General features: G+C 39.8%; 1 protein-coding gene across 9 annotated transcripts in view; it reads left to right on the forward strand.

Annotated features, from left to right (window-relative positions):
* Positions 1-26779, forward strand: part of ralgapa2 (Ral GTPase activating protein catalytic subunit alpha 2) — a 122197-nt gene that overhangs the window by 49285 nt on the left and 46133 nt on the right. For 8 of the 9 annotated variants that reach the window (XM_054796881.1, XM_054796883.1, XM_054796882.1 and 5 more), the window contains 14 exons: positions 155-331; positions 932-1125; positions 1219-1317; positions 2690-2845; positions 7760-7888; positions 9369-9497; positions 9675-9733; positions 9910-10018; positions 15386-15496; positions 15629-15697; positions 15939-16076; positions 21223-21400; positions 23947-24775; positions 26233-26304. In XM_054796881.1, coding sequence (XP_054652856.1) covers positions 155-331; positions 932-1125; positions 1219-1317; positions 2690-2845; positions 7760-7888; positions 9369-9497; positions 9675-9733; positions 9910-10018; positions 15386-15496; positions 15629-15697; positions 15939-16076; positions 21223-21400; positions 23947-24775; positions 26233-26304 — 2449 coding nt within the window. The remainder of the gene's footprint in view (positions 1-154; positions 332-931; positions 1126-1218; positions 1318-2689; positions 2846-7759; positions 7889-9368; positions 9498-9674; positions 9734-9909; positions 10019-15385; positions 15497-15628; positions 15698-15938; positions 16077-21222; positions 21401-23946; positions 24776-26232; positions 26305-26779) is intronic. The other variant, XM_054796886.1, reaches the window with a different exon arrangement.

Consider the following 26779-nt stretch of genomic DNA (forward strand, 5'->3'; position numbering starts at 1 on the left):
AGCCCCCTCGACCCTGTGACCCAAGCACACACACATACAGACACAATTGTGCGTGATTTTTTTTTTTGTCTGTGTTGTGATCATCATAAAGTTCTGTCTTTGTCACTCTGCTCCCCTCCCCAACCCCAATTTTATCCCTATCCCTTGTTCATAGGTCCTGAGTGTGCTTTCCCTCCCCACTCTACACCCCCACCCGAACACCTCAACCACTACCACTATCCTCAGAACCCCCCCGCCTCCCCAGCCCTCATGGTGCACACTGAGTGCCCGCAGGATTACCCTCTGGACGACAACATGCATCAGTCTGTCTTACATATGCCACACCACTTGGGTATTTCTCCATAGCTTCTACTCATCACTGACTCCTCTATTCTCTCCATTGTTCAGCATTACATTGACTTCCCCTCTTTACATTGCACATTTTTCTCATTGAAGTTATTTCACTGAAACAACTAACCTTGGATTAATCACGCTACATAAATTACTGCAGTGTCTCCTGAGATGCGCCACACTCACGTGATCAATTTCATACTCCAGCCAACAAATATCCCTTTGCCTTTTTCATGCCTCTGTTGGCCACTAAGGGGTGCTGTCCTCCTGCAAATCCAACAGAACTCATTTGGCTGCTGCATGCTACCATGAATGTTTTACTAAAGCCTTTCACAGTTCAGCACTTCTGTGGAGAAATATTGAATCACCTAGTGACAAAATGGCTACCTTGATTTTTGTATAACAAAAATGTACAAACAAACAGAACTGCTTCTCTGAAAGCCCTTCATCACTTGTTGACTGTATCCTACGTCTCATTGATAAACCTTTTGGTTCACTCTCTGACATTCACAGCTACATATAATGTACGTTTGCTACTAGTTGGAGTTTATAAAATCCAAACTTTTCTTTCCTGCTTTCCTTCTTCTCTTTGACAATGTAGACAGTAGCGAGTGCCTGGCTGATGATGTCAGCATAATTGCTGGTGGGACCCTGACAGGATGGCATGCCGATTCCGCCTTTGTCCTGTGGAGGAGGATTTTAGGTATACTTGGAGATGTCAACAACATCCAATGCCCCAAAATCCATGCCAAGGTCTTTTCCTATCTGTATGAGCTCTGGCAAAAACTGGCCAAGGTACATGGATACGCACTCTGTCATGTACAACAACATTTCATTGAAAATTGTGCTGCTTGTTTCACCTACTCAATGTTAAATATGTGCTCACAGATCCGAGACAACCTTGGAATCAGTGTGGACAACCAAACTTCTCCTCCCCAGCCTGCTTTCATCCCTCCCCTCCGTATGCTCGCCTCATGGCTCTTCAGGGTATAAACAACACAGTCATCCCTCACCACTTTGCGGTTCGAATTTCGCGGCTTCAGTCTATCACGGTTTTTCTAAAATATATTCATAAATCATGCTGTTTCGTAGCTGAATATGGCTATTATTACTCAAAACACGCATATGGAAGCAAGTATTGTGTATATTTTGCCTAAATGAAGCATTTCCGTGCATAAAAATGCCTCAAAGAGCTAAAATACTCATATAAGACATTCAGAAGACTCATTCAAAGATGCTCTGAATGATATGTAGTATTCTACACTGGTCACTGGTCGTCAGTAATGTTACGGTAATGCCTGGTGAGACAAGGATCAGACCTGATCACCGGAACTACAGGCTTTATTGCAGGTTTTAATTATCTCACAACAGGTACAATAATCCCTAAAAAATAGCAATGCTAATAAAAACACAGTAATGGCTTTTGTGGCCATTACCCATGCACAGCTGAAACGCAACTGTGAATCCCCAACGTCACTTCCTGTGCATCTCTCTATCAGGTCCCATAGTGAAGACATTTATTATTACATTATTACAATCAGTAACTATTATTTATGTTTTAAATGTCTAATTTACTCTGAATTTGTCTACTATATTGGGTATTACTACTGTAAAGGTAACTATAGGGGTTATTTCATGTGTAGGGGGTTCTAATAATAACGTATTTAGAAGGTCGGAAATATTTTTTCTATGCTCTAACTACAAAAATATTCCATTTATAAATATGGACTCCTACTTTGTGGAAATTCACTTATCACAGTCAGGTCTGGAACCAATTAACAATGATATACACGGGATTACTGTACCACTATCAACATTTATAAATGAAAATAATCTGTCTATAATGAAAAATTTACATTGACATGCTGTCTGAAGTTGATTGGGGGGGGGGAAATGAGTAAAATGTATCTTGAACAACTGAAATAGTGAATTGATTTATGGACTATTTGTGACAGGATTAAGGCTAAATGTATTTATTGGAAGATCTGGGTTTGAATCTACGTTGGGCATCTCTGTGTGGAGTTTGCATGCCCTGCCCGTGCGTGCGTGTGTTTTCTCCAGGTACTCCGGTTTCCTCCCACAGTCCAAAATCATGCATGTTAGGTTAACTGGTGATTCTAAATTGTCAATAGCTATGAATGTGAGTGTGAAAAGTTGTTTGTCTAAATGTGCTCGACAATTGGCTGGCGACCAGTCCAGGGTGTACCCCGCCAGCCCGTCAGCTGGGCTAGGCTCCAGCATACCTCCGCGACCCTTAAGCGGCATACAAAATGAATCAATGTATTTACTGTGTATGTATAGCCATATCAAAGTTTTACATTCATTAATCCTTCCGCTGCTCCCTGTCTCTCACACAAAGGCCACCATGCTCCCAGCAGAATACAAAGCAGGCAAACTGCAGGCCTATAAGTTGATCTGTGAAATGATGACCAGGCACCAAGATGTCCTCCCCAACAGCGACTTCCTGGTGCACCTCTATCACATCTTGCACAAGGGCTTCACTAGTGATGATCAGGTATGACCAACAGATGGCACCACAGTTGCAGGAATTTAGTTCATCGCGACACTTTGCACCAGCCAAACCCAAGTGCTGTATTTCGGTTTTGAGAAAAAAATACTTGAGAGATGCCAGTATTGTCATAGTTAGGTTTACTGTGGTTTGTTGTTTACCAAACAAGAAATTAGATGTAGTTCAGACCAGCTGTTTTCTATAAAAACATGGCAGGTACATTATATTCCCAAAATTCTGCTCTTCAACAATTTTTTTAATGAGTCAGGGGTTAAGTCCCCTAAATGATTCCGGAAAATCAATTATTCAACTTTCCAAGACATTTTGTAAAATTTTCTCAAACTTTGTTCTGGCAAAAGTTAATTCTGGTTCACAAATAGATGTCAAGAAAGGCATGGTTGGATGAGTTTGTTGTAGAAGAACTTGACAGGCCCACACTGAGCTCTGACAAAAACAAATGGAGATTGTGGTTCAGTTCTTGTCATCCACCATTTGTGTCTGACGTCACACATTTCCACAAACACACTACCAGGTCTTGTTAGTCTTATAAAGCTGCAAAAGTGAGATGGACTATATTTTCCTCCTGTAGGTGTAATAGCCAGGTGTCCCAATATTTTTGTCCATATTCCATATTGAAAAGGAGCTTGAGGATATATATTATGAGCACACAAGCCCCTCTTTCTTTTAATGTCAGTTATGATGTTGAAGAATTTTACAGTGTTTTGGCATCTTCAAGTTGATTTAGTCCTGTTTTCATTTTTAAATCTGGCCTAGCACCAATTCCTTCCAAACGATGCTGAGTGAAGATGAATGGAGTCCTCCCACCACCACAAAAAAACAAAGAACAGGATAAAAGTGTGGGTAGGGGGTATTTTGGATACAAGTATGTGTGTGCGTGTGTATCTGCCCTCCTGGCTGGGTTTCTATTGCGCCTTGGCAGTGCGACAAGCTTATTAGAATGTTTTCAATATCGTTAAATAATGTTTTGAGCCCCTGCCGTGTATTCGTGATTAATTAAGGATTGACGTCTGTCGCGCTCCGTTAGACTGACAAGTCGGCCAGGGGCCCAGAGTGGGCTGGCCTTCCTGTGTGTGTGTGTGTGTGTGTGTGTGTGTGTGTGTGTGTGTGTGTAGGTCTGTAAAGGAGCGGGAGGAGAGCCAAGGGATCGCAGTCTAGAGTGGAGCAATGAGGGGGGCACACTGAGGGACAAGGCAACATTCTCCCGCTTTTGTTGCAGCTCTGTATAATGCGTCAGGGGGCCAGAGCCAGGCTGGCCACTGAAGCATGCTCAAATTGGACAGAGAAAAGAGTCCTCACGTCACACAATAGAGGACAGCCGCACGCCTGCTTAACATAAGAAAGTGGCTCTTATTCCCCCTCCTCCCTCCTCTCCTCTTCTAAGCTGCCCTACCCCTCCCAAAAAGAGTAAAATCATATATATTGGATGTATATACTGTAAATTTATACTTTTTTTGTGCATTGATTCCAATTTGCCATTAAATGGCAGTCCTCAAGTTGCATGATGTGATTGTGCTAGCGTATTTAAATAATTTAAGATATATAGTAGCCTGTATTCATCTTGTAACTTTTGCATAGATAAAGGAGATGACATAATCACCCATGCTCTGTAGACAATTGAGGGGGAATCCCTGCATAAGTCCTCACCATTAAATTCTGATAAGCTTAAAGCAAAATGACAGTTCCCTTGGAGGGATTGAAGGGATTGTCACTGCAACTGACAAGAGGGACAAGGTCAGGGCTATTGTCCTTATAGTCTGTCCTGTTCTGCTCTCATAAAGACATGACCATGCCATGACAGGAGTAATCCATCCAGGAGGTCATTTGTCTGGTCTGCAACATATTATACAGAGCAAAAGTCGCTGGTCTTCTACTCGGTATATCTTTTTTACCGGTGATCACATACAGTGGAACCTCGGCTTTTGTCATTTACTCGTTCCAAAAAGTTAGATGACAACTGAAACGTACCAAAACTGAATAAAAAAATTTTAATCAAATTATAGTTTTGCGTGCAAAAAACAAAACAAAATACATTTACATAGAAATGATGAATGAAATGGTTGAATGAACACTTACAGTAACATTACTTTTACCATTATTGAAGACTTATTGGTAAACACAGCAATGAGGGGAGGCGACTGAAGAGCCTGTTTCACTCTTGTTCAGCCCAAACTTAACCTTAACGAGTAGATGTTTATTATAGCTGTGTACTTGCTCACCTTAACTTTTATTGTAAACTTCAAAAGCAGGTGCAATCATCATTAACACACACTGACGTGGCTCATCTCTCTGATGTGTCTCCCTCTGCAACTTATGTTAAAGGTTCCTGCCTATACATTACAATTCTCTTGTAACAGACGTTACCTTCGTGCTTTGCTACGAGTTCTTTCTTGAATTCAATAGTGTTTCTCACCTACTTTATCAAAGTTGTGTCATTTTCCATTTTTTTGCAGCTGTATTTAATTTAAAAAGCACAGATTTGTCTAACACTAAGAAATACGCAGTGCCCTTGAACACATCATCAGTGAATGGTCACTGTGCTAAGTTGGAGGAAGGAAGGAGACTGATACGAGTTGTTCATCGTTCTGTGTGAGTTTTATAAACGCATCTGGACTCTCAAGTAGTGGTCCCCAACCTTTTTTAATTCATGATACGTTCCAACAAACCTCTGGCGGACTGGATTTTGTTTTCCAGAGAGATCATCACATCATTGTTTGATATGTGGGTGACAGGCAGCGTGCTAGCATGAATTAACTTTATATCGAATAAATACGAACACTAGCAGTCAACACAGACATGATAACGTCAAACCTCACCTTTATGCATTTACACACAGCATCAGCATTTGGGAACAATGATGAGGTGAAAGAAGAACAACAAAAATATTATAGTCTTTTGTGGCAGCATCGGTGAAACTTTGGCTCTCAGAGAACACATCTATGGCAAGTTCAAGGACCGCTGAACAAAGTAGGAATAACCACTTGAAGAAACATAATAAACATGCAATAAATATGGGCTTTCTAAATGTATATTATTTTTACAATTAAATAATACAGTAGCTCTTATTTCCAAAATTGATATGCATTAACATCAAATGTTTATTTACAAAACTATTTTTAAAAACATGTCTTGACAACACCACTAAACACAAAATGCAACAGGGACCAATCACTTTTCCACACAAGGCCATGGAAGTTTGGAGTTTTTTCTCCCTTAATAAAAAAAAGTTTCATTTAAACTGCATTTTGTGTTGAGTTGTGTTGTCATTGGCTAATATTTAAATTTGTTTGATGATCAGAAACATTTAAGTGTGACAAACAATACAATACAATACAATCAAATAAGAAATCAGGAAGGGGGCAAACACTTTTTCACACCACTGTATAAGATGGGGAATAACCTTTTATCAGCACACCCATTTGTTGTCATCATGAGTATTTTTTTTCCATACCTAGCAGGAAACATCCATGTTTAGCGAATTAGAAACAAGAAAAATATTTGTATACTTTGCAAGGCGACGAAATGTCAGCATGCACCCTGTCACTCCAAAGGCCGGCCGGCGGACAGGGTGTGCTTACTTGAAATGAGGTCAAATGAAAAGGTGTCTCTATTCAGACATACATTAATGCTTCTTTTGTTGATGTGGGGGCCATTCCTTCTGCCAACACACAGCCCACACATGGGCCTCAATTCCCATTTCTATACACTCCTTAAATTTGCGCAATAAAAGACACTTTGCATTCTACATTTGCGGCTTCCTCCAAAATGCTCATTTCAAGCAATCAAGCAACAGTTTGTTGTTCGCTAATTACCTCTGACTGCACTTCACATTATGTTTCAGAGGTCAATTACCAACAAAATGAGGGTAAAATAGGCCCTCAAGCTCTTACCATCAATTTTCCACAGGCAGTGCATCCTGTTGGATCCACTTCCTGCATATTACCTTTGTGTGTTTATTCTTTTTAGTTCAACATCTCCGTGAGTGTCCGAGCTTGGGTTTATGGTTGACGATAGATAGAAAGGAAGTACGGTGCCAGGGTATGAGAGAACGGGGGAACATTTGATGTTTTATGTTTGCTGAGGTGCCCCGCAGAAACAGCCCAATGTTTGAACTGTGGGATTTGCACAGGTTTATGGCCAAGAAGGCAGATGTTTCCAGGCTGGACATTGCCTGTGTACACATATGCATGAGCCAGTGTAAGATAAGAGAGAGAGAACACTTGCTGCATAGCCATACGCAATGCATGTGTTTTTCTGCAATGGCAGTATCGTTTGTGTACTCCAAGATAATAAAAAATATGTCCAGTCTTTTGCTGCTTTATCTGACATTCCTGCTGCCTTTTCAACACCCAGCTGCATTCTTAAGCAGTTTGTACAACCTACTTAGCATACGCGAGTGAAAGGAGACCCATCTGCTACTGAGCTGCCTGTACCTCAACAAAACAATACAATGCCTGCAACTTTAATTACAGGTTTGCCTGTGTGTGTGTTTATATATACATCGATTGATTCACAAAGGTGGAGGTCTTTGTTTCCCTCTTTTTTTCTATGAGCAGTGCATCTGCTGCCTCTTTTTTCCACCATTCTTTTTTTCCTGTTGCTGCTTTAATGTCCCGTTGAGGGCCTTACTCTCTTCGCCACACTTAAACTGCTTAGTCTACCTGTTGGAAGACGAAAAAGCTTTCTCCCCACCATGCCTTGTACATTTGCCCCCCTTATGCACATTTGTATCTCTGCCCCCCTCCAGCAAAAAGCCTATATTGCCAAATGCACACAGTGTGTTTCTGGTGTTATTTTGTCTGATTTCTTGTGTTATGGTATTAATTCCTTATCTTAATGCAGGTGTTGCTGTACTGCACCATAATATGGCATATTACAAGTTTATGTTTATGTATGCACCAGGATGCATTAAACACCATCATTCGTTCCTGCTCTCCACGATTTTTCTTCCTCGGCCTGCCGGGCTTCACTATGCTGGTTGGAGATTTCATCACTGCTGCTGCCCGTGTCCTCAGCTGTGACTCTTCAGAGGTACATGCATGCTGTTTCCACCGAACATTAGATTAGATTCACAAAACCATTTTGGTTTTTTTTGTTTTTTTGGTATTTTCCCTGTCAAAAGTTGCAAAGTATACTCTTTTATACCATGCCACATTTCACCACCACTGTGTCACAAATGCAGTGACACAGGGACACACACTCAATTGATAGGTTCAGGGACAATCATTACCTCTGTGTAAACACGGTAATGGATTTCAAGGAACACAAAATGGACATAGAGTTTAAAGTGATATCTTTTTTACTAATGCAGCACACAGCACTGTCCCAGTCTGTGTTCCTCTTCTGTGGAAATAGCACACTACACAGGGTCGCTCTCAAATGATGTCACACTATTTGCATCACCATCCTACCAGGACACACACCCTGTGGTGTAAACGCAAATTGCCTTTGGTTGCTTGCTTTGCTTTTTCTTTATTGGTTTTACCTATCTAACTGTAAACACAGTAGAACCTCTGTTTTCCCCATTAATCCATTCCAAAAAGACGAAAACCGAAATAAGCAAAAACTGAATAAATTGTTTCCAAAAAAATATATAAATCCAATTAATATGTTCAAGATACCCCACAAATGTAAAACCAAAACACATTTTGTAGAGAATAATTCGTTTTGCATGCGGAAAACAAAGCAACATGCATATAAATGAGGAATTAAATGGATAAATTAACATTTACCATGACTTTTACCTTTATCGAAGACAAGCAAACTTCTCTGTTACAAGCTTACCTTTAAAGAGTGGACAGTTAGAGCTGTATATTTGCTCACTTGAACTTTATTGTAAACTTCAGCAGCAGGTACAATCATCATTACACACACTGGCCCACTCACTATCTGTTATGTTTCTCCATTAAACCATTCCCCCTGCAACCTGTGTTCACCAAGGAATCTTTACATTCCGATCCTATTGTAACAGACGCTACCTTCATACTTTTCTACGACTTCTTTGTTGAATTAAATAATGTCCTCACCTTCTTTATCAAAGGTCTGGCACTTGAAACTTTTTTCGCTGCCGTTTTTTCTCAGCATTCTTCTAACACTCAGACTGTAACTGAGGCAGTGTACAAAAACTGAGACAAATGTGGTAATCATTTTCATTGAATACTGAATCCTTCGCTAACCGAGGTTGCACTGTATTTACAGTTTTTGCAGCTCGTCATTATTACATTACTTCGACACCTGCCATGTGTCAACATGATCGACGTGTGATCAACATGATCTGTCAAACATTTTGTAGGAAATCATATGTAAAACTAAGCATTAAATTGTTTTCACAATATATAAGTGTAATTGCACTTTCACAAACCGTGTAAGTCCTGCCAATAATTTCCTGATATACATATGTTCCATATAAACACAGCAGTACATCAGTACATTTATGGACATAGTGCTGTAAAAAAAAAAAAAGATTTAAGAATTCCAAAGCTGTTGTGATATTATATTTTCCTCTTGCTAGGCTCCCAGGATGGAGGCTCAAACAATCCTTGGCTCTTTAGTATGTTTCCCCAACCTTTATGTCCACATTCCAGTCCTGCGGAGTGTAGCTGGCTCTGATGACATTGTTATAGGAAATGAGGATATCAAGGTAAGAGGTTGAATCATCAAAGGGGAATTCTGTGTTTTTCATTACTATAAAATGTTTTAAGACCATGGATGACTTCAATCCCACGATGGATTTTATAGGACATGTAGCTGGGAAACCACAGTATGTGTACGTGGAAGGACAAGACTGCCATTTTAATAATGTGTATTTGCACTGCAGGATTATCTTGTCAACATCCTTCTTGAGGCCGCAACAAAGGAACACTGTGAACGGGCTAGGTATGTTATTACATTGATGAAATGACATTGTATTTATTAGTAGTACAGTAGTAAAGAAACAATGATCTGGAAGGCAGCGACAACCTTATTAAAAGAGCTTTATTTGTGAAGCCATTCTCTCTAAATCAGATCTATTGTCCCTACTTGTATACAAGTTAAGTTTTTTTGCACTCCAGGTGTATTGCTGTGTGCAGTCTGGGCCTGTGGGTGTGTGAGGAGCTGATGCAAGAAAAAATCCATGACCAGGTGAAAGACGCCATCAATGTCCTTGGAGTAACATTAAAGGTTAGTAAACAACCCCATGCACAAGGCCTTTACTGTACTACGTGTGTTTACTAGGGATGCAACAGTAAAACCATATACCGTTCGGTCCGCCCTGCACGAGACAATCCACCTTGTGGACCGGCTGCGATACATTTTGCACTGTGTGCGTGGGTGTCCAGGCTGGCAAAACGGCCTCCCTATGACGTATAGTAATGTCCCATTTCTCACACTGTATGTATTTCAAGTGAGGGACAGTCTGCCTAAAAGCAGATGAAAAGGTGAGGCATTCGGCGACAGAGTATATACAGTGATGTGAAAAAGTGTTTGTCCCGTTCCTGATTTCTTTTTTTTTTTTTGCATGTTTGTCATACTTAAATGTTTGTAGTCAATGACAACACCACTGAACACAAAATGCACTTTTTCAATGAAACGTTTTATTATTAAGGGAGGAAAAAAATCCAAACATACATGGCCATGTATGAAAAAGTGATTGCCCCCTAAACCTAATAACTGGTTGGGCCACCCTTAGCAGCAACAACTGCAATCAAGCATTTGCGATAACCTGAGTCTCTTACAGCGCTGTGGAGGAATTTTGGCCCGTTCATCTTTGAAGAATTGTTGTAATTTAGCCACATTGTATGGTTTTCACGCACGAACCGCCTCTTATGGTCATGCCACAGCATCTCAACAGGATTCAGGTCAGGACTTTGACTAGGCCACAAGTCTTAATTTTGCTTTTCTTCAACCATTCAGAGGTGGACTTGCTGGTGTGTTTTGGATCATTGTCCTGCCGCAGAACACAAGTTTTTTTCAACTTGAGTTCACGAACAGATGGCCGGACACTGTCCTTCAGGAATTTTTGGTGGACAGCGGAATTAATGGTTCCATTTATGACAGCAAGTGTTCCAGGTCCTGAAGCAGCAAAACAGCCCCAGACCATCACACTACCACCACCATATTTTACTGATGATATGATGTTCTTTTTCTGGAATGCGGCGTTACTTTTACGCCAGATGTAATGGGACACACACACCTTCCAAAAAGTTCAACTTTTGTCTCGTCAGAACACAGAGTATTTTCCTGAAGGTCTTGGAGATGGTCTTCAAGATGTTTTCTGGCAGAATTGAGACAAACCTTAATGTTCTTTTCGTTCAGCAGTAGTTTTTGTCTTGGAACTCTGCCACGCAGGCCGTTTTTGCCCAGTTTCTTTCTTATAGTGCAGTCAGGCAAGTGAGGCCTGCAGTTCTTGGGATGTTGTTGTGCTGTCTTTTGTGGCCTGGATGAGTCGTCACTGCGCTCTTGGGGTAATTTTGTTTGGCCAGCCACTCCTGGGAAGGTTCACTACTGTTCCATGTTTTCACCATTTGTGGATAATGGCTCTCACTGTGGTTGGCTGGAGTCCCAAAGCTTTAGCAATGGCTTTATAACCTTTTTCAGACTGATAGATCTCAATTAATCTCAATTAAGTTGTGTTTTAACAGGGGTGCAATCACTTTTTCACACAAAGGGCCATGTAGGTTTGTTTGTTTTTTTCCTCCCTTCATAATAAAAGTTTCATTTAAAAACTGCATTTTGTGGTCAGTTGTGTTGTCATTGACTAATAATGAGATTTGTTTGATGATCTGAAACATTTAAGTGTGACAAACATGCAAAAAAATCAGAAATCAGGAAGGGGGAATACACTTTTTCACACCACTGTGTATCAGAGAGTATAAGGTGACAACAGTGGTGCTGACCCGCCCGTCTGTGTTGCCGATGTCCTAAAAAGAAACACTGTAAACCAGAGGTGTCCAAAATGCGTCCCAGTGGCCTTTTTCACCCCGCAGCTTGTTCTTTTTTCTTTCTAATAAGGATATGTTATTAGATATTAAACTAATTTGCTTTGTCACCTGTATCTTAATGTACACATCAAATTGGCCCCCCCCCCCCCCCCCCCCCACACGTAATTTTTTTTTGGTTTTGAGTATTGTATTTATTGCCTACCAGTAGTTTGTAAATCAGATGGTCACAGTGTCTGTAAATGAATAGAATACATACATACCCTGAGCACAACAATGATGAGCTTTTATAGAAATGATGTTGACTGTAGAATATTTAACAAGGTTTATAAAGGAAATTAGGATAAAATTACTCCATTAATGTGACTCGTGGGGGTATTTTGGAAGAACCCTCTAATTCCTCTGAGTAAAGAGATGTAGAAAACGTGCAGGGTGCTTTTTTCTTCCTTATGGAAACGGACTTGGATGGCGGCATAATTTCCAGGCTACTCTCTCTCAGTAGGACCAATTTAAGCAGCTACATCTCCCAGCTTCCTGCTCGAGCAACCCCCCCACCCCCATCTCTAATGGAGCAGTAATCACTCCCCTGTACAACTTGACACACAGACTCCGCCAGCCCCAAAATAGAGGGTATAGGCTGGGTAAGAGTATGCTGCAGAGGGGGAGAGGGGGTTGAAGAGTGGCACTGACAGTCTCTTTTCTAAAAGCAGGTGCTGAACTCTCAGGGCCTCTTTTTGTGTTTGGCCATTTCTGCACTCACCACATTGTCTCCCCTTGTTACATGTTGAGAGGCATTCAACTGGAAGAAAGAGGAAATTCTATTTCTCTATAAAGAATTTCAAATCACTGAAGAAATCCACATTTTGGCAGAAATTGTCAACAGTGCAATTCTTGTCTCTGATGAGTCCGGAGAAAATGAGGCATGGAGGTAGAAGTGGAAATGAATGTATGCTGATTATCTACCGAATTTTGAAAAACAAGATTCAAGTGAGCTTGTGCAGAACATTGTCTCAGTCAGTGTGTGTGTGTGTCTTTCTTGAGATTTCTTAGATTTAGATTTTAGATTTCTAATAGAATTTAGGTATTTAGAACACAAATTTATCAACACTCATTGTTCTAATGGGCTGTGTCAAATCAAGAACATGATCATTTTAGAAAGTATTGTTAATATATTTATAAATATACAGTGGTGTAAGAAAGCGTTTGTCCCCTTCCTGATCTCTTTATTTTTTGCATGTCACATTTAAATGTTTAAGATCATCAAAGAAATTTCAATATTAGTCAATGACAACACAACTGAACACAAAATGCAGTTTTTAAATGAAACTTTTTATTATTAAGGGAGGAAAAAATACAAACCTACATGGCCCTGTGTCTCTAGCCGCAGCCAGGCCTGTTTACTGCCACACCTGATCTCAGTCAAGAAATCACTTAGATAGGACTTGCCTGACAAAATCAGGACAAAATCCTGACTTTCCAAAGTCAACAGTTTCACCCTCCCCATCGACAGCTTTTCGGCATCCCTCTCACCTCAGGTAAAGAGTCTGGGTGCCATCTTAGATAGTGAACTGTCATATAAATCCCACATCAACAACATCACTCGATCTGGTTACTTTCACCTTCTCAATATTAATTGTCTTCAGCCATCCCTCACTGTCCATGCTGCCTCTATCCTTATTCATAGCCTGGTCACTTCTCGCTTTGACTAGAAGTCCCTCCATATATTTCAACTGGTCCAGAACTTTGCTACCCGGATTTGAACAAGAACCACCTCATTTCGTCACATCACCCCCATCCTACAGCAACATCACTGACTCCCGGTCAAGCAGAAAATAGACGACTAACTCCTCCTACATACCTTTAAGTCCATACACAACCTCAGCCCTCTGTACCTGACTGACCTCCACATTGCCACTCCAGCTCGCTCCCTCAGATCCTCCTCCTCCATTCACCTCACTGTCCCCTCTGCCCGCCTCAGCACCATAGGGAGCAGAGCTTTCAGCCGCTGTGCTCCCAAACTCTGGAACTCATTACCAACTGACATCTGAAATATTGACTCATTCATCTTCATATCCAGACTCAAAACTCATCTGTTCAAGACTGCATACTCCCTTTGAAGTGTTTAAGTTGTTTTTATCCTTTCTTGTTTTTTCATGTGCACTGTCCTTGGGTTTTTAGAAAGGTGGTTATAAATTAAATGTATTGTTATTGTTCTTATTATTACATCTGTTGTAAAAGTAATGCCGCACTTCAGAAAAAGAACATCATACCAACAGTAAAATATGGTGGTGGTAGGGTGATGGTTGCTGGGGCTGTTTTGCTGCTTCAGGACCTGGAAGACTTGCTGTGATAAATGGAACCATGAATTCTGCTGTCTACCAAAAAAAATCCTGAAGGAGAATATCCGGCCATCGGTTCTTTCAAGCTGAAACCAATTTGGGTTCTGCAGCAGGACAATGATCCAAAACACACGAGCAAGTCCACCTCTGAATGGTTGAAGAAAAACAAAATGAAGACTTTGGAGTGGCCTAGTCAAAGTCCTGACCTGAACCCTATTGAGATGCTGTGGCATGACCTTAAAAAGGGGGTTCATGCTTGAAAACCATCCAATGTGGCTGAATTACAACAATTCTGCAAAGATAAGTGGGCCAAAATTCCTCCACAGCGCTGTAAGAGACTCATTGCAAGTTATTGCCAACGCTTGATTGCAGTTGTTGCTGCTCAGGGTTGCCCAACCAGTTATTAGGTTTAGGGGGCCATCACTTTTCAAGCAGTTTGATGATCTGAAACATTTAAGTGTGACAAACATGCAAAAAAATAAAAATTCAAACACTTTTTCACAACACTGTATGATTATGTACATTGTACATGAAGACTCATATTAATAAAGAGATGTGTGTGTGTTTGTAGTAAGAGGTAGATCTTAGTCATATTAAAAGTAGCTTGCAGGCTGAAAAAGTGTGGGCACCCCTGTCCTACACGGACCAAATCAGTGTGAACCAAAGACAAACAGTGGTTTGGTCTGCAATCAGATGAGGCAAAAATGTCTATCACTGTTTTCCAAAATCAAAGCTGATGTATGAGAATACTGTGTTTTTCCTAAAAGACAAAGATAAAAGGCCTGCTTTTTAAGGGTGAATAAGGACATTTGAAAAATACATGTATTTACAGATGAGGCTGATTTTAGAGGCTATTTACATGAAAAAATGCTTACATAATCGAATACCAAAAGAGCTGTTGATTTGTTGCAGAGTTTACAACCGATTTCCCAAAGCTTCACAAATGTTCAACATGGGCGCCACCTATCACATGGCACACATCAAGACTAGTCCAGCTCTTGCCAAACATGCAATTGCATGTTTTGCACCTGAATTATTATCTCTAAATCATTAAACTTAGTTCATCTTTATACATCTCATTAAAGTTTTCGATTATTTGAGCAAGAATTGGCTATGTTATTAGACTACAAAATGATGTCAGTGTGTTTGCGATACTATCTATATTGTCATACAGGAGCTATTGCTGAAATAGCTATTATTTACTCTCTTGACCTCTTATTGTACACCAGTCCCCATTTTTTTTATAACCATTCTTTTCATGCTTTATGCAGTTTGGAAACAAAGCAGTGGCTCAGGTAGCCTCTGACGTGTTTCAGTTGCTCATCTCTCACTGGGAGCCTCTCCAAAGTTTGGATCCTACTCTGCCTAAGAAAATCATTGAAGTAAGATATGCATCCATTACCATATGTGTTGTTAGAGGCATACTATAATATATAAAACTTTTTTTTTTTTTTACCTCAACATGGCATTTGAGCCCAATGGGTAATTTGTGTCCATGCTTTGTCCCCTTGCAGATATTTGTGGCCACAATAGCCTTTTTGTTGCCAAGCGCAGAGCACTCAACAGTGGAAGCGGACAAAAAGGTATATGTTGGAAAGGACATGAAATGGCTGAGATCTGAAGGACCTTGATCTATCATGTTGGAATGGTGCATTTATGGAGGAATGTTTTCACTGTTGTGATTGATGTTTTCTTCTCTACCCTTTTTGTTTCCTTTGACCATTCCCTAACCCATTTGCTTTGGTGGAACATTTTTATTGTGTTTTAATGTTTACTGTTTTGTATCTGACCCCCCCCTCTAAAATGTCTTCCAAATGTCCTCAGTTGATGGTGTCCCTGCTGCTTTGTCTATTGGACTGGTGCATGGCTGTTCCCTTGAATCTGCTGTTGGAACCTATTACCATGTCTGTGCTGGAGGACAACACATCCCACAGAGCCCCACTACTGGACTACATATACAGGGTGGGTATCATCACTGGCAACTTGGGAGTTGGACAAGCTGGATTTTACAACTGTTTTCTTTGGTCTCTTCGAGCGTCAATTCTGGCAACTCGCATAGAAACAAACCACTCCGACACTAAGACCTTGTGACTATGGCTCATTTAACATAGTGGCACGTTTCATTTGTATAAAATTGTTTGAGACTTCCCTCTCATTCCTTTTTTGTGCTCTGACCCTGAGGATGCTGGGCAGGCTTCCGGCTAAAATGAATGACATATTATTCATTCCCTCCTGTCTAGGCAGATGCGGTCAACGGTAGATCTTTGTAAGGATGTCAGCCCTGATAAGAAATGGTCCAATTATTCAAACAGAACTCTTTGTCCACTTGATAAGCTCAGGCCATAAACGCTTGTCCTGCAGATTTGAATGGAATATGTCTTAATATGCGAGCGACTGCAGCTGCTATAAAAGCAAAGACAATTAGGCATGATTGGTTGTCTATCACCACACAAAAAACAAGGCCCCTGTGAGTTTCATTAGAAATAATACATCAAGTAAGGCATGACAATATTAATGCAATATCAAGTTGGAAATCTGTATATGTCCATTGACAGAGGGTGACTGCTAATTATTCCACACAAAGAATAGTTTTTATAACAGAGAAAAACCTCCCTATTTATTCCATTACTGACCAGAATTCATCACTGTCAAGGTAGTGGCCTGTCCGTTTGTCCTCCATTGTTGACCTTCCTTTTAATCACAATTTTCAATTTAAAAGCTTTTTCAAACCTAATAATGAAATATCAGCACAATACGTATAAGCACAAAGGTTTGTCGTCCTATTCATTCTGGCTCTGATAGTGTGTTTGTGATGCATAACACAATGCTGATTAGTTGCAAAAGCAACATTGCACTAGACCTCTTTGGCTTACTTGAGTTCTACTCAAGCTTCTCCATCTGCTGCCTGTTCCTGCCTCAGCAGTCAGCTGCACCACCCCTCCATGCGGGCATGTGAGTTGTACATCTGTCCTTGTGAGGACCAAATTTAAATTGAACCGCCTTCGTAAGGGTAAACTTGAAATAAGGAAAATGTGTGTCTATCACGTACAGTAACATTTTATTGAGACAGTTATGTTCAAACATGTATAAGTTGATGCTTTAGGGTAAGTGAAGGGGTCAATCTGAATATAATTCAATCCTTGCCATAGTGTAGTGTTATACATTTGTACCCCACTTAACTACGCTGTGCTCATTTGTCGTCGTGCTACCGTCCAGGAACTGTTGCTATGCAAAGTGTAGTCACTTAGTTGTCAAGCGCAGCCGTGGGTTTTCCCCCTCCCTTTCTGTCTCTCCATCTCTCCTCAGAGAGAAGCTCTTTGGGGGCTTTGGTGTAGCAGCTGTTTGGTTCAGGTCTTTTCACCATCAAGCCGCCAGTCCCTCCCCCATGTACTCAAAGGTCTGCATGGGAGATTCATCCACATACTGTCTGCATTGCCTCACACAATACTGTTTCAGATGACGGGCCCAGCCTGCCTTCTCTGTGCGTCTCTCCGCCAAGTGTGCACTGAAAGGGATAAGCCTTTACATGGCTTTACCCAAGTTGCTCTACTGTGACCAAGCGGGCCCCTCATTTACATACATTAGGCATATGATCTTTCCTCTCACAACCACTCGCATCATATAAAATACAGGTGTGTTCGGAGGATGCATGTGGCGGTGTGGAGTTAAACACAAGGAAAAAAGTCTTAATTAAATCAAACAGCATAAACCTGTCCAATGGCTGTAATCGACTGCCCCAGCGCGCCTTATCTGGCCCTGCCAACGGATGCTCTGCCATCTGTTATGTAGATCGATACATTCTCGCAACACAGGAGAGATGGATTAGAAGCAATAAAAACACTCTTTTGCTCCTCTTATCCCTCTCTTCTTCCATCTGCACAGTGTAAATGGGTCCGATATTTCTGCTAAGGAGGTTGTGTTTACATTATTGTAGGTTTTTTTTTTATATATGTAATGTCAGTTTGGGTGACAATCTACATGTGGATGACATTAAAAATTCTTAAATGTACAAAAAAAAGTTAAATCTTGAACATGATTTATGTATGTATGATATGTATTTTGGTTGAAAGTACAGTTTTACCCTTGTTTCTTCAGTTTCTTGGACATTTGAATGCCTGTTACAACTAAAGGTACCTTTATACAGGACATTTATCATTCAACAGACTAAAGAAGCAGAACAAAAGTATAAGACATACAAAAACAAGTTGACAACTATCTTGAGAGTGTGTAAGAGGGAATATTATAGTCACGTACTAAATAAGAACAAAAATAACATGAGAGCAACTTGGGGCATCTTAAATAGTATTATAAAGAACAACGTTAAGAAAGCAGACTATCCTCCCTATTTCATGGTTGGAAACACTTACAGGAATGACATGAATGCGGTAGCTGAAATGTTAAATGAATATTTTGTAAATATTGGACAAAAACTGGAAGAGGAAATTCCAAAACAAGACACAATTGATGAAGGGATTGATATTATCGATAGGAATCTTAATTCTATGTTTCTCACTGCTGTAACCAAAAAGGAGATCACTGACATTGTTAACCATTTTAAGGCAAAAACATCAACTGATTGTCATGGAATCGAAATGGAAACAATTAAAAGGGTCATCAATGAGATCGCAGACCCGTTAACATATATTAGTAACTTATCATTTCAGACTGGAATATTTCCAAGCAAAATGAAAACAGCCAAGGTGGTTCCAATTTTCAAAAAAGGAGACAAACACCAATTTACAAATTATCGACCAGTTTCCTTGTTACCACAATTCTCGAAAATTGTGGAGAAGCTATTTAATAATAGGTTGGACAAATTTATTAATAAGAATGAATTATTGGCAAGTAGTCAATATGGTTACAGAGCCAACATTTCAACTTCTATGGCACTGATGGAAATCACGGAGGAAATCACTACTGCCATAGACAACAGAAGATGCGCAGCTGCAGTATTCATGGATCTGACAAAAGCCTTCGATACAATTAATCACACTATTTTAATTTCAAAATTAGAAAGGTACGGAATTAGAGGTTTAGTCTTAAATTGGGTTAAAAGCTACCTAGCAAAGAGGAAACAATTTGTAAAGCTAGGAGAATATACATCTGGGAGTCTACACAATACGTGTGGAGTACCACAGGGGTCCATACTGGGACCAAAACTGTTTAACTTGTACATTAACGACATTTGCAAAGTAACTAACAACTTAAAATTGGTCTTATTCGCCGATGATACCACTGCTTTCTGTTCTGGTGAAAGCACACAAGAACTCATTAAAAAGGTCAAGGATGAAATGGTCATATTAAAGTCATGGTTTGACAAGAATAGATTATCTCTGAATTTAAGTAAAACTAAAATAATGCTATTTGGTAATAGTAGAAAGGACACGTACGACCAAATACAAATTAATGGAACGGATATTGAAAAAGTGGAAGAATATAAATTCCTTGGGGTTATAATAGATGAAAAAATGAGTTGGAAATCTCATATTAAATATATACAGCAAAAGGTGGCGAGAAATATCTCTATATTGAATAAAGCAAAATATCTTCTTGATCAAAAATCACTCCACACTCTGTACTGTTCCTTAGTATTTCCATATCTAACGTATTGTGTGGAGATATGGGGAAATAACTACAAAAGTAATCTTCACTCACTCACTGTACTGCAAAAAAGATCTGTGAGGATAATTCATAATGCCAAGTATAGAGAACATACAAACCCTTTATTTTTAAAATCACAGATATTAAAATTCGCAGATTTAGTACACTTTCAAACCGCTAGAATAATGTATAAAGTTAATAATAACTCGTTACCCAAAAATCTAATCAAGTATTTCTCAATCAGAGAGGAGAAATATGATCTTAGAGGAAAATTAAACCTAAAACATTTATATGCGAGAACAACGCTGAAAACCCATAGCATTTCCGTGTGTGGAATTAAATTATGGAACGGATTGAGTAAAGAACTCAAACAATGTACAGAGATGAGCAAATTCAAAAAACAATACAAGCAGTTGATGTTTGCCAAATACAAGGCAGAAGAGTCCTGATTGTTCTGTCAGGTTTGTTATTTTATTTTATTTATTTATTTTTTTATTTTCTATTTTATTTTATTTTATTTTATTTTTTATTTATTTAATTAAATTTTATTTGTTATTTATTTATTTCTATTTATTTATTTATTTATTTTTTATAATTTTCTTTGTTGTGTTTAAAAAAAAAAAAAAAAAGCTTTGTTCTTATTTATTTATTTATTTATTTAGTATTGTCATCATATTATCATTATTATGAATGTTCTCTCTTTTTTTGGGGGGACGGTTATCTCACCGTTATCTATTATGTGTTATCCTGACTATCACTGAAAACATGACATGGAATCCAGGAAGTGAACTACATGTACTGTACTAGATATAGAATGGATGGGGGGTAGGATTAAATAAGCTTTGCTTCTTCCTACTCCTTTTGGACATGTGGAACTGTCAAAAAAATGATTCACGAGATGTATTCCATTGTAACCTTCATGTTCAAATAAACTAAACCAAACCAAACCAAACCAAACCAAACTTTTGTTTGGACAAATATAACAATGACAACAAAAATAGCTCATAAGCGTTAAATTTGTTGGCAGTACAATGCTAAAGCTATTCATGTAAGAACTTAAGTGATTTTGGTTGTTAAGAAAACCATGGAAGTTGCTAATATAGCTCTGATGAGCTATATTTGTTATCATCATTATATTTGTCTAAACAAATGTACCTTTAGTTGTACCAGGCATTAAAATGGATCAATGAAGTGAAGAAATAAGGGTGGTTGAATATTTTTTCCCATGACTGTATACTGTATGTATGAAAATGTCTCATTTTAGCAATTAACAACTTTGATGTTCATTCTCTGATTTCGCTGGCAGCTTTTCTGAGGTCTGCAGGTTTGTCACTGCACATCATCTTTGCCAGACACTGCCATATCTAATCAGACAGTGTCTTTGCACATCACTGATACAATTTTGGCATCAAAGCACCTCTTACTGGCTGATGGGAGAATACATGGACAGGTCCACAATATCTGGAAATGATCAAGTTTTGTCCCCCTTTTTTTACTATTTCTCCAGATGCTGCACTGCTGTGTGTCAGGCTCGACACTCCACACGCAGCAAAGCCACTACCTCCTCAGCCTAGCAGACTTGTCCACAGACTACGACCTCATGTTGGGACAGGTTAAGAGCTTTGAGCCGCCGCCTTCCCAGCCAACCACCACAGACTTTGGCAGCTTGCTCACCGTAGCAGAGGGTAAAGTTTACAAGGTCCACGCTTATGACACAACTATACAACCAAATCACTGAATTCTGTTGGACAACATACAGTACTGTGCAAAAGTCTTAGGTGTGGGGAAAAAAACAGCAAATAGGGAGACAACATAAATACAAAACTGGTTTCCACGAAACTTCAAGGTGCATGGGCCAAGAACCTATCCCATTTTAGTGAATATCTAGATAAAGGTACAGCTAGAAAAATGTACCATATTGATCCAAATATAAGACGAATCCTATTTTTCAAGACCCCCAGAAAAATGTTTTTTAAGACAAAAGTAATCGTTTTTTTAAATCATCTTTTTAATATGAGTCAAGTCATATTTCATTCATCACATTATATTAATCATTAGCTAGACAGTTGTTTGATGACGGCGTCATTGATCACCATTATCTTGAAATTAGCATCCTGTGTTGTTTGCAAAGGCTGCGTTCACGCTTGTGGTTCAGTACTACAAACATTTTTGAAAAAGATTTTCATCGGAACAAAGGCTTGAGTCCATTCCAGTCTTGTGGAAGTCTACAATCTTGTTCCCGACTTCCATTGACAGCGCTTTGGTCTGTCCGTGGTGGTGGAGCGGTTTGAATGTTAAATAGTTTTACACATAAGAAATTACCTGAGGAGTACTCTCCTAAAGGGACAGGGCTAATGTGTGTGTTTTATGGGCACATAGTGAAATATTCAAAGACATTCCTAATTTTCACCAGCAATTATGTTACAACATTTTCTAAAGTATGCTTTTTAAGAGCGCCATTGGCACAAGCTGCTTGATAGTGATAATGCTACACGGACCAGAAATATGGACTAGTGTTAAAATGACAGCAAAAATGCAATATTTTCAACCTATCACAATCTCATTAGTCGTCTATTTTACACAGAGATTGACACAGAACCCATCGAAAAGCGGCATCACTTGTTTGTATTCACGTTCATTCAGTGAAACAGTATCCTGGGGTCGGATAGACGCGTGGCAATATCAGCGCTAGCATCAAGTGTGACATATAAATTGTTGGTAGACAGTTGCTGTCAACAGAACAGCGTGGTGGTCCAGTGTTAAATTTTTGACTTTGAGCCCCTATTCTGGGTCATTATTGTGCACACAGAACAGCAACTCAAGAAAAAGGTGTAAACGTTCTCTGATTTTATTGGCAACATGAATGGGCTAATGAAGCAACCCTCCAGAGTCATAATGGTACCTCTTGTCTGTTCATCATCGTTCATGAACCTGGAAACGAGCTGACGAGCAGACAAATGGACAAATACAAACATATTACTCCATAATTTCTTCTCACGTATTTGAACAGTTCAGCATTAGTGGAGGTCCGTGCTAGACTGACTGATATTTGAGTTGAATGATATTTGAGTTTGATGTGGTCATTAGAGGACTGCCTAAAAACACATCTCATCTCATGTTGGCGTACGATTTAAGCAGCTGTCTCTTCAGCGCAGTGCCAAACTACCTTTATCATCTTCCTAAAAATTTAAGTTAGCAGCAAGACTAAACTCTAAGTAGCCCATCCAGTTTAGAGATGGCCCATTGAATGTCAATGTCCTATTAAAAGTATGAAAAGAAAATCAACCATCAGGGAATGTAATGTTCACATTAGTGTTCACCCTTAGAAAGAAGATCCATTATGGGGTTTAGATAGAAATGTCATATTTTTCCTATTTTTGTGACCTTGTGATTCCATTAGGCACTGTTTTCCTCTTTCTCTCCGACTCTCTTGAACCCATGTAACATTTGCACTGAAACAATGTCTAAATTTGGAAAGTATGGTCTGCTTCAGAATTTCCACCTCATTGTTTCTTTGTGGTGAACAGCTGCGCCGTCTTCGTCGAAATAACAAAACACTATCAAAAGGGTAAACCAAAGAGTGCCGGCCTAGTTACAGTATGTCCAAGCCCCCACCTTGTATTGATCAAGTCACATCAAAGGGCCTGCATATTTCTAATGCAGCTTGGCCTACTTTCTAAAGAGCTTTTCCCACTTTGATGGGGGATGATGGTATTGATAGCACTGTCACAATGCAAGAGTGCATCTTCTTGTTTTTCGTACATCACCGCATAATGAAGCCCAGCATGCTTTTCACTTCAGCGTAACAACCCATGCATTTACATAAATGCAATTCACAGAGTCGGGTCCTATTCAGTAGCTTGTGAAGATGGAGGTTCTCATTAGCGTGCGGCCAGTCTAAACACTTGTCCATTATAAGAAGCCTCAATGGGCTTTTCAGAGTTGTCTCCTATGATTAGATGCTACTTAGAGTCGTGCTGGCTAAGCTATTGTGAGAAATGAATAAAGTACTCTTATTAGTAATCATAATTGAGATGTTGCTGTGTGTTTAAAAAAAAAGATAGCAGAGATAATAGCATGTCTACACACAAATGTGAAGCTTTTGAAATATGTCAAGTCGGGATTATATTAGAAATGATAGCCTTGCTCTTCATTGCCTCATTGGTATTTTTGTGATTATCTCAAACCCGTGTGTTGTATATTTATCTTAGTGTCCACATTCTTTTGCCAGAAAAGCGTCGCCGAAGCATGGAGCTGATTCCCTTGACAGCACGGATGGTCATGACACACCTGGTGAATCATTTGGGCCATCATCCTCTGAGTGGAGGCCCTGCCCTTCTTCATAGTCTAGTGAGCGAAAATCATGACAATCCATACGTGGAGTCCTCAGAGCTGTCCTCAGAGGTTTTCAAAAGCCCCAATCTACAGCTGTTTGTGTTCAATGACACCACACTGGTGTCCTACCTGCAGATCCCCACTGAGACTCCCTCTGTCGGAAATCCTCCTCACCTCTCCTCCCAGGTGCGCGTCATTGTCCGTGACATTTCAGGCAAATACTCATGGGATGGGTCAGTTCTGTTCTCTACAAGTCAGGAAGACTCTGAGCATATTGAAGTTTTTAATTCAGTGGATCACACACTTTTGACAACCACTAATGCCACACATAGCAGTTGTTGTTCTCCAACAAGAGGACCGTCCAAGTATCATTCCTCTGGCTCAGATGCCCTCTCTGACTTGTGCGATGTGGAAGAAGTGGATGTTCTCGATAAACTTTTGGAGGAACTTGGCCAGACCAGCCCAGAATGTCTGCCCCAGTCTCAGCTCAAGCTAAATCAGCCAGCCCCATCACCCTCAGGCATGAACTTGGAGCAAGAGAGCGCCATCCTTAGTGCCATTCTCCGCCAGACTCAGCAGGAAGAAGAGCAGGTGAGGAGGTGGGACGCTGATGTCAGCTTTCGGGCTGCCTGCCAGAGAGAACCATCCCACCAGGAGCCCAAAGCACCTTTTTATTTTTGTCGGCTGCTGCTCAATGACCTTGGAATGAACTCTTGGGACCGAAGGTATGCTGTCACTTTTCCTAACTGGCTCTGTTGAGCCTTGTTTGAATGTATTAAGCAGAAGGCACAGTTATGACTAATCGAGTAAACTGTACTACTACTATATATATAGTACTGTACTTATAATGTTTCCATCATTCAGTGTAGTCATCACTTCTACTGCCAACATGTAACCACTCCGAATTTTTTAAAATACCATAAATTCCGGTGTATAAGCTGCTACTTTTTTTTAAATTTTCAACGCTCAAACAACGGTGCGGCTAATTTATGGCTAAATTCTAATCTCATGACATCTCCTTTACTTCAGAGCTACTACTAATTGTTTAAATACTGTACCACTCACGAGTCAGTGAGGAAACGGTAGCTCTTTCTTTGGCATTAGCCAATCACGAGCTGTCAGTGCACGCACAACGAGGCTGTCAACCCATTGGAAATCACAAGAGGTCATTATATATAACAGTATAACAATATAACAGTCTGACTCACGGTGTCATCTTACTAAGAACACTAACCTCATAACACAGCGACTTAACACTTTAAAAAGTATACCTGACAAATATACAAACATGTATCAATACAAATATTAAATGGAAGAAAAACAACTCTCGAAGTTTTCCCATAATGTATTGCATCTGAGCAATGCATTCATTGGGGCGCTGCATTGACATCAGCCTGCTTGTCCTCCAATTAAATGCTTTGCTCAAACGAAATGCATTATGACTAAACTTTAAAATGTTGTTTTTTTTTTCATTTTCAACTACATTTTGAGTGTTAAGTTGCTGTGTGATAACTTTAGTGTTGTTTGTAAGATGACACCGTTAGTCAGACTTTTATATTGACCAATGACCTCCTGTGATTTCCAATGGGTTGACAAGCTCATTGTGAGTTTTTTCATAGCTCATGATTGGTTCCTGTCAAGTAAAGACCTGCCTGGTCCTCACCGACTCGTACGCGCCACAATATTACATTTCATGACGTGGACACGTACGGCTTATACACCATTGCGGCTTATATACTGTATGCACAGATCTGGTCTTTCCTCTGAATGTAGTGGGTGCGGTTTATACACCGGAATTTACGGTAGATAACAATCTTGAATTAACAGTGTTTTTTCATGCCTATCATATTTGCAATTATGACACCTTCGGGCTCACAGTGACATGTGCTTGTGACTCTTAGTTAAAAGCACTGGATTGAGTGCTTTAATCTTCCCTCCACGGGGTGTAAGTGCCCAGCTGTTTTCACTAAGGTCTACATTGCACTGCCACCTTTTTGCAGTGCCACCCGTAAATTAAAAAACCTTACACCTCTTAATGGTGATGGCACAGCATGCAAACAACTTGTGGGAGATTGTAGTTTGCACCTGTGCCTTTTTTACATTAATCTTAGCAGCTTCAGTACTTTTCATAATTTATGACACTTAATACAAGATGACTTATTTGGACCTTTTTGTCAACCAGGAAAAGTTTCCATTTGCTGAAGAAGAACTCCAAACTTTTGAGGGAACTAAAGAACTTGGATTCCAGACAGTGGTAATGCTTTTGAAATTATATTTGTATATTCCATATGGCTGCTGTATCTTAATAGTTTCTTCACAAGTAACCAGATGAAACAAGTACACATGTAGAGTACTGCACAAAAGTGAGGACATCCCTCACATTTCTGCAAATATTTTATATATTCCACGGGACAACACTGAATAAATGACAAATGCAAGCTGTACAGATGATCAATACAGTTTAGGTTCATCACCTTTATCCTCAGCTTTTTTAGCAAGGCAGTGGTTGTGTTGCAGGTATGTTTGGGGTCGTTATGATGTTGGAATACTGCCCTGCGGCCCAGATTCCAAAGCAAGGGGATCATACTCTGCTTCATTATGTCACAGTACATATTGGCATTCATGTTTCCCCTCAAAGAACTATAGCCCCTCACTGCAGGCAGCAATCATACAGCTCCATACCATGACACTTCCACCACCTTGCTTGACTGTAGATAAGTACTCCTCAC

Source organism: Dunckerocampus dactyliophorus, chromosome 13, assembly GCF_027744805.1.
Source record: "Dunckerocampus dactyliophorus isolate RoL2022-P2 chromosome 13, RoL_Ddac_1.1, whole genome shotgun sequence".
In the NCBI taxonomy this organism is placed as follows: domain Eukaryota; kingdom Metazoa; phylum Chordata; class Actinopteri; order Syngnathiformes; family Syngnathidae; genus Dunckerocampus; species Dunckerocampus dactyliophorus.